The sequence below is a fragment of the Eptesicus fuscus genome, chromosome 21 (genome assembly GCF_027574615.1).
Source record: "Eptesicus fuscus isolate TK198812 chromosome 21, DD_ASM_mEF_20220401, whole genome shotgun sequence".
Classification (NCBI taxonomy): Eukaryota; Metazoa; Chordata; class Mammalia; order Chiroptera; family Vespertilionidae; genus Eptesicus; species Eptesicus fuscus.
In genome coordinates this window covers 48,037,198-48,045,513 of record NC_072493.1, presented here as the reverse complement: position 1 = coordinate 48,045,513, position 8,316 = coordinate 48,037,198, and the positions used below count along the sequence as shown (strand labels likewise).

General features: G+C 54.5%; 1 protein-coding gene and 1 long non-coding RNA gene across 2 annotated transcripts in view; one reads left to right on the top strand and one right to left on the bottom strand.

Moving 5' to 3' along the window:
* The first annotated feature begins 2,250 nt into the window (after positions 1 to 2,250).
* LOC103303394 (leukocyte immunoglobulin-like receptor subfamily A member 6) overlaps positions 2,251 to 8,316 on the top strand; it is a 38,216-nt gene continuing 32,150 nt past the window's right edge. Inside the window, exons 1-3 of the mRNA XM_054710070.1 lie at positions 2,251 to 3,159; positions 3,325 to 3,360; positions 3,524 to 3,799. Of these exons, the coding sequence (XP_054566045.1) occupies positions 2,757 to 3,159; positions 3,325 to 3,360; positions 3,524 to 3,799 (715 nt within the window). The 5' untranslated portion in view covers positions 2,251 to 2,756. The remainder of the gene's footprint in view (positions 3,160 to 3,324; positions 3,361 to 3,523; positions 3,800 to 8,316) is intronic.
* LOC114229254 (uncharacterized) lies at positions 5,814 to 6,648 on the bottom strand. Its single transcript, XR_003615340.2, has 2 exons — positions 6,582 to 6,648; positions 5,814 to 6,111 (listed from the first exon to the last, which is right to left on the bottom strand). It is a non-coding gene; the product is annotated as an uncharacterized LOC114229254 (long non-coding RNA).

Sequence of the window (8,316 nt, the reverse complement as noted above, 5' to 3'; positions counted from 1 at the left end):
TTCCACTGGGTGTTCATGCCTTTTCCTGATGGATGAACAGCACCAACTTGATCCTGCAAAGAAAATTCAAGGTTATTATCACGAATCCACAAGTCAGGACAGCTCACCTCCTTTCTTTCTTTAAAAAATGTATTGATTTTTTACTGAGAGGAAGAGAGAGGGATAGAGAGTTAGAAACATCGATGAGAGAGAAACATCGATCAGCTGCTTCCTGCACGCCCCCCACTGGGGATGTGCCCGCATCCAAGGTACATGCCCTGACCAGAATCGAACCTGGGACCCTTCAGTCCGCAGGCCGACGCTCTATCCACTGAGCCAAACCGGTTAGGGCTCACATCCTTTCAAGAGGTCGTGCTGACCCAGACCTGGTCCAGCCTTGACCGGGAATGTGGGTGTGTATCTAGGAGGTTTATCTTAAGACCTTGGACCACCAACCATCTCCCCTAATTCTGCCCTTTTTGTATGTTAATCTTGAGAGGTGGTGTGAATTCAGCACTGAGTAATGGACAGCTCCACCCTCCATTCATTGGGCGCCTAGAAATGTCTTTCTCGTGTCCCTTCAATTTCTTACAAAAGGGGCATAGAAATATGAGCATGCGACTTTCATATGTTTTATGTAGAGTCTCTTCTTGGTCTAAAATTTCAAAATGGTTTACCTTCACTACAAGTATGTTTCAATCTAATATAGACCTTTTATCCTCTTGGTGTGTTGAGCTTGAAGAACATGTACAACAAAACAAAAACAAAAAGAACTTGTTATAAAAGAAATAAAATAGAAAAAATTATTAAGAAAAATCAATATGCGATTGTAGAGTTTAGAAAACTAAATATGACAGTCTAGACATGAAGTAGGCATGAAAGTTCACCGTGTCCCACAGACTCACGAACTGGCCCAGCACCACCTGATGGAAAGACCATGATCCCTGCCCCCTCCCACTGCATGGCAAGGGTCTGTCATGATCCAGGTGACTCCACATGAGGGGTTTGATCTGGAGTCTTCCTTCTGCTCCTTTGGACGAGGCGTCTCTGTTTTCCAATTTCTCAAACCACCATCTCCACCTAAACGTGAAAGGCTGGTTTCCATTGCCCCAGATCTCAGGTAGGGTGAATTCTCACCACATTTGTAGGAGAGGTGTTGGGAACACGGGGCTACAAATGAGGGAAGTGAGACCAAGAGAGGAAGCAGGCTGCTCAAGTGTCCTCCAACCATTCAGGCTGTGGTAGAGCCACAATAGTTATTTAAAGTGTGTCTCTGTGTGTGTCTTACTGCCTTGGGACAGGACTCTCATGAATGTCAATTTTTAAATGAAACCTGAAAGTTCTACACATTTTGAAGAGGAGGGTGACATCCAGCATCAAAGGTGCTCTGACAGGGCAGAAATGACTCAGATGATTGGACCCCAAGACATGGAGAGATCCCGCTGCTCACAGAGATGGAAAGTCAGGTGGAACCTGAGTGAGATGTAGGATCTGTGTCCCAGGACCAGGAGGAGGTGCTGAGCTTCCTGTGGGAGCAGATGCATCTTGCACAGCCCCAGGTTCCTCCCTCCCCACCCCTGGGCTCATTGTCCTGAGGGCCCCTTGATGTCCCCAGTCACCAAGGCAGGGAGTGAGGTCACCTCCACACCCCCAAGGCAGTGGTCACATCCACCACCTTCCTGAGCTCTGAGCTCCACACCCTCACTCCCCTCTCCAGTTCACGCTCCTCATAGGCATCTAACCTCATTTCAGAATCTGTCCATTTTCTGCTCAAAATCCTTCCATGGTCCTCACTGTCTTCAGGGTGAATCCAGTCTCTTCATTCTGAACGGAAGGCTGTTCATGATCATCCAGATGGGACCCTCCAACCTCAGCTCTCACTTCTGCTTCCTTCAACCAGACAGGTGCAGTTACCCCATGCACACACACACACACACACACACACACACACACACACACACACTGATGCACACACATAGACACGCACACTCACACCGTATACTATTGAACATGTTTGTGCTCCTTCATATCTGCTTTCTTAGAGTTCTATAGGACTAGCAAGCTCCTTCCCAAGCCCACAGCTTAAAGCACAGGACTAGAAGCAAGACTGATGTTCCTTCTTCTCATTTCTCTTCCCTGCACATGTGTTGTGACTGCTCAGGGCTATGCAAGGATTGTGTGGTAAATCCATGTAAGACATTCATGGAACATGGCTGGAAACACAAAGTTGGAGCTCAGTTACAGTGATGTTATCTTTTATTGACACGCATTTCATTTTTCTGGTTCGTTTGTAATACATGGCCCATACGATCTTCATAACTCAGGCTGAGCATCACAGTCTATTCCTATGCATTCCTTTTGTCTTATAGACAGAATCCCAGATCCTTGCATGGGTGGGGGGGAGGGGGCGGAGCACGCCTATGACCAGCCACCACCTCACCCTCTCTTACTGTTGTTCAGAGACTCCCTATGTCTCTAGGGTTCTCTAGAATGTTCCTTCCTTCAAGAATATTCTCACTCCCACCTCTTCGGACTCCACCTCTTCAAACAGCCATCCCCTCAACCACAGTCTAGTCATGGTCCCCAGATCGTCCCACATTTTCTCTCATTTCTCCTTTGTAAGTGAAGTCATTACAATATTAGCCTTTGAATGTCCATACTCTGCCAAGAAGAATTATCAAAATACAGGTGATGGGTCTCCTGGATCGATCACGGATGTATTTCTGGTTCAGGCACAAATACTCGGCAGGTAGTATGTGATCAATAAATATTTGTTTATGGACGAGTCAAAGACCAAAAGTCAATTCTGTGCGTGGGAGGAAATAAGCAACTTCTATTCAGAGGATCGAGTCAGGACAGGGACCTGGGTCCCAGAGCAGGATTTCAGATCCGGTAGAGTGTCCTGGGAGTCAGAAGAGACTCCAGATATGGGCTGTGTCTCCAGAGGCCCTGGAGTCCTCCTGAGCCCTCATCATGGAAAAAACCAGAGCCAGGCCAGAGAAGGGGCCGGTCCCTGGCTGTGGGTCCCCAGCTGTAAAAACCCGGAAGGGCGGCAGCAGCTCCTGATTCGCCACATCCTGTGCGTCTCTGTCCTTCAGGCCCAGGCCTCCTCCATCTGCAGAGCAGGAGCCCTCAGAGCAGATGCCATGACGTCCATCCTCTCTGCTCTTCTCTGCCTCGGTCAGTTGTGGACACGGGGACGGGGAGCAGGCGGGAAGGGGAGGCTCACACTCTGTTGCTCATGGGGAACCTCAGGCTCAGGCAGCTACAGTGGACCGGACCATGATGGGAAGGGATTCAGCTCAGACGTCCGGGTGCAAATCTCTCACAAGGATTCTCTTCCAGGGCTGAGTCTGGGCCCGAGGACCCACGTGAAAGCCAGTGAGTCCTCCCCAGGCTCCATGTCCTGCTTCTTCCTTCACCCCTGGGGCTCAGGAGGGAGCACAGAGGTGCTGGGATGAGGTGATAAAATGAGAGGGTCTTGGGCTGAGCTGGGGAAAGAGGGTGGAAGGTCTTTGTAATACAGTGTCTGGTTTCCTTTTAGGGACCCTCCCCAAACCCACCCTTTGGGCTGAACCAGGACCTGTGATCCCCTGGGGAAGCCCCGTGACCATCTGGTGTCAGGGGACCCTGAAGGCTCAGGAGTACCGGCTGTATGCAAATGGCAGTTTTTCGTCCTTGGACACACAGAAATTGCTGGAGCCTGGAGACAGGGCTCAGTTCCTCATTAGAGGAAATTATACAGAGAGATATACCTGTAACTACCTCAGCCCCATGGGCTGGTCCGGGCACAGTGACCCCCTGGAGCTGGTGGTGACAGGTGAGAGGACACTCAGGGGTCCCAGCCTCAGGCTCTGCCCTCAGGAAGGGGGTCTGCTCTCAGGGTGTCTCCCTCTCACAGCCCAGCCCTGGGGGACATGAGGGAGGTGTGATCCCCATTTAACATGCTGCCTCCTCCTCTCCTAGGATTCTACAGCAAACCCAGCCTCTCAGCCCTGCCCGGCCCTGTCGTGACCTCAGGAGGGAACGTGACCCTCCAGTGTGGCTCAGTGGAGGCATTTGACAGGTTCCTTCTGACTAAGGAAGGAGATAACAGGCTCTCCTGGACCCTGGACTCAAAGCGACTGCCCAGTGGGCGATTCCAGGCCCTGTTCCCTGTGGGCCCCGTGACCCCCGATCACAGATGGACGTTCAGATGCTATGGCAATTTTGGGAAGCATCCCCAGGAGTGGTCTGACCCTAGTGACCCCCTGGATCTAACAGTCTCAGGTGAGGGGCCCCTGATCCCAGCCTCTCTGAGCACAGCAGCTGAGGGTCCCGCCTCCAGGAGACATCTGAGCTTGGATGAGAGTGAGGGGTCTGAGTGTTGGTCACCCTCAGAGATGCTCTCACTTTTGCTGAATCCTCCCCATTAACTGGGTTGGGAAGATGTTAAGTGGGCAGGGGGAGTGTCTTCGGGGATCACAGAGCAGATGGAGGAGAAGGGACCGAGTGATTTGGAGACTCCAGAATGAGCCCCAGCCTCACCCCTTTCCATCCTCATTTCCAGGACCCTCGGGAGGCCCCAGCCCTCCACCCACAGGGCCCACTTCCACAGCTGGTGAGTCCCAGGGAGCTCTGCTCAGCGGGAGCACAGCCCACCCAGCAAGTCCTAAGAGTCTGTCAGGGGATTGAGTGACCCAGATCCTCAAGGACAGCTTGTGTCCTGGGGGCGCTGAGAGTCCCAGGGTCTGAGGCTGGTGATGGGTGGGGTGGTCATGGCAGAGGGAGATGTGGGGGCGCAGGCTGGGGAGGAGGAGCTGAGCTCTAGTGGGCAGAAGGCAGCCCCAACTCCTCACCTGTCATCCTCATCCCCAGGAGGCTCTGAGTCGGGCCCACAGAGGGGTAAGTGAGGGTCTCTGTGGGGAGGTGGTGGGTGCCTCCATGGGGATAGGGGCTGAGCCATGGGGGAGGTTTAGGGGGTCAGGCCCCTCTGGATTTGCTGACTTGGACCCGCCCTTTCCCTGTCTGGGCCTCAGTGTCTCCAGGTGTAAAAGGAGAGAATCCTTATCCAGAGCTTAGACTTCCTGTCGGTTCTGGCCCTGACCTCCTGGGAGAGGGCCTAACAGGGAAGCCCCCAGGATGTGATGTTATGGGGCCGGTCCCCTCTGTCTCAGTGACGGTGACACTGTACAGGGAGGGACAGGCAGGACAAGGGTCTGGGCACCCAGTCCTCCCCCTCAGCTCAGGTTCAGCTCAGAGGAGGGAACAGGGTGGATCAGCCCCGGGTCAGCTCCTGGCTCTGCTGCTCCTGCTGTGGGGCTGGGCGGTCCCTTCTCTCCTCTGAGTGTTGGGGTTCCTGTCTGCTCATCCCTGGTCCCGTCCTGCTCACAGGCTGCTGGGAGATGAGGTGACATAAGGGCTCACAGAGCTCAGGAAGGCAGAGCCCCCAGCCCAACCCGACCTCCCCAAGGGGGCGTCAGGGCCTGCAGGGTAGGGATGGATGAGGGAGAGACTCAGAGTCCACACCACATCCTGCCCCTCCTGTCCCTGCTGTGCTGGGGGCGGGTAATGAGGAAGGACCCTCAGCTCCACATGAGACAGGGACAGGCCCCTGCAGAGGAGGAGCACAGAGCACGAAGCTGATTTCCCCCTGGGGGGCAGCGTGAGGACAGCACAGGGAACCCACATCCCGAGTTATAGTCCCAGCCCTGCCCCGTCCAGGCTGGGTGGCCTGGGGCACGTGGCTAACCTCTCTGAGCCTCAGGGAAGTGGGTGGTGGGGTCAGCAATCCCTGGTGCATGACTGTGTGCGGTGAGAGGAGATGAGTGACAGATCCCAGCACGTGCCTCACACACAGTAGGTGCTCATTCAATGGCATCACTGGCTCATTCATGATGTCACTCATGTCCAAGGTCCCAAATGGAACATGAACATCCTGATCGGGGTCTCGGTGGCCCTCGTCCTGCTGCTCTCCCTCCTTCTTTTCTACCTCCGACACCAGCGTCAGAGCAAAGGCAGGACATCAGGTGAGTAGGGAACGGGGTGAGCTGGGTCACACAATGGGGTGCTCAGAGCACCTGCCACAGGAAACCAAATGGATGGAGAAGGTGAGCTGAGAAAAGACTTCTCCAGAATCTGAAATCAGAAAACCTAGAAAGAAAACAGTGTCAGCACAGATGTTCAGTCTCATGAAATATGCACACAAGTGAGTGTTAAGGTTTCCTTCTTTCCTGTGGAATCACAGCGGGAAGGACTCCTAACCTCCCAGGGCTGAGATGGTTCCTCTGGACCAGCCCAGAGAGGGGCTCATGTCCAACCTCCTGCAGGGACCACACACCCAGAGGCCAAGGACAGAGACCTTTAGATCATGTAATTTCTGCCCCAAAGACCCAGGAACTCCACCACCCATGGCCCATCTCTGCCCCTAACACTCCTGTCTCCTCCCCCAGCTGTAGCCCAGCTTCAGAAGCCCAGGTGGAGCCCCTCTGTGAGAGGAAGAGACAGCTGCCCTGGGGGAGGGGGCACAGGGATTTCAGGAGGCGATGGGGAGGGTTAGGCTGGGAGGCTGGGGGTCAGGGTGAGAAGGACTGAGACCCACACTGCATGATCTGGCACCTTACCTCACCCTGGGTTAGTGGCCCATCTGTGAGCAGGCAGGGTCTGCAGCCCTGAGATCTTGGGGACCTGCCAGGAGACACCCCTTGTTTTGCCCCAGCAGATGCTTCGGTGAAGGACCCGCACCCTGGGGAGAGTGTGGAGCTGGACCCTCAGGTGAGACCCCTGCTTCTGTCCAGGCCACTAAGGACCTTCTGTTGCCCAGTTTAATCCAATGGACCCTTCACTGTCCAACCTCACCTGTTTCTCAGCAGCATCCACACTGACCTTCCCTCTAGGCCCCCAGGTTGTCTTGCTGTGACTCATTCTCCTGGCTTCCTTGTGACCTCATGGCCCCTCCTACGGGGCCCCCTTTGCTGGCCCCTCGTCCTCTGTCTGAGTCTCAGGAGGAGGCAGGAATAAGTGACTCACCCACAGGTCCCCAGGACCCCTTCATTCATTCACCCAGCAGATGTGAGGGGATCACTGTTTACCGGCTCCATTTAGGGGCCGCGGTGCCGCCCTGAGCCACACTGTCTCCACACGCCTCGAGCTCCCCTGTGGGCGAGGGAGACAATGTGCAAACAAGCAGCCAGTGTCCCAGAGAGCAAAGTGCTGTGAAGGAACATGAAGCAAGAGGAGGGGATAGAGTGCATGGTGGGGGACAGGGAAAGAGCGGGTGCAGAGGTCCTGGGGCAGGGCCTGCTTCTTCAGGAGGAGGGGCCATGAGGCTGGAGCCCAGTGAGCGAGAGAGAGCACGTTAGGGTGAGAGTCAGAACCACAGAAGCATCCAGAGGCCCGAGGCTTGGGAAGTCCCTGCAGATTCCATCAGGAGAGGGACCTGGTCTATGTAAAGTGTAAGCCATCTCTCTGGCAACCTCAGGATGATTGACAGGAGGCTTTCTACTGTGGAATCGAGGAGACGCTGTTCTGTCTCACTGTCTCCAGCAGAACAGGCAGGATGAAGGCCCCCATGTAAGCCACTCAAGACCAGGACCCGGGCAGGGAAAGGCCGCCTCTCCTTCCTCCCTGTCAGGGGAACTGCTGGACACAAAGGGCGGACAAGCAGAAGAGGACAGACAGATGGGTCCCATCCTCCCCAGGCCCCGAGGCTTCTCAAACCCCAACCAAGTGTCATCCCTCTCTCTCTCCCTCTCCCCCTGCTCCAGGCTGCACCTGACGGTCCCCAGGCTGTGACCTACGCCCAGCTGAACCTCTTGGCCCTTGGACGGCAGACAAGTGCACCCCCATCCTCCCCATCAGAGGAGCCCCCAGAAGAGCCCAGCTTGTATGCTGCTCTAGCCTTCCACTAGCTCAGGAAGGACCCAGACCCCACACTCCAGGGAGGGGCCTGCAGGGACCCCAGAAAGCATGGGTACTTCCCCCAGGACACTCAGCTAGTCACCACAGCCAGCATGGAGACCAGGGGTGCTCCCCCGGCAGCTCCTGGGACCCTCTGTGAGTCACCCAGTTCTATAGTCAAAGATAACCAAAGCTTAGCTGGTTTGGCTCAGTGGATAGAGCATCAGCCTGCAGACTTTAAAGGTCCAGCTTTGATTCCGGTTAAGGGCACATGCCTGGGTTGTGGGCTCAATCCCCAGTGGGGGCTTGCAGAAGGCAACTAATTAATGATTCTCTTTCATCATTTATGTTACTATAGCTCTCTCCCTCTCCATTCCTCTCTGAATTCAATAAAAATAAAAATTAAAAAAAGATAACTAATATAACTCCATTCTGGAAATAAAGCAACGGAGTTTTTGA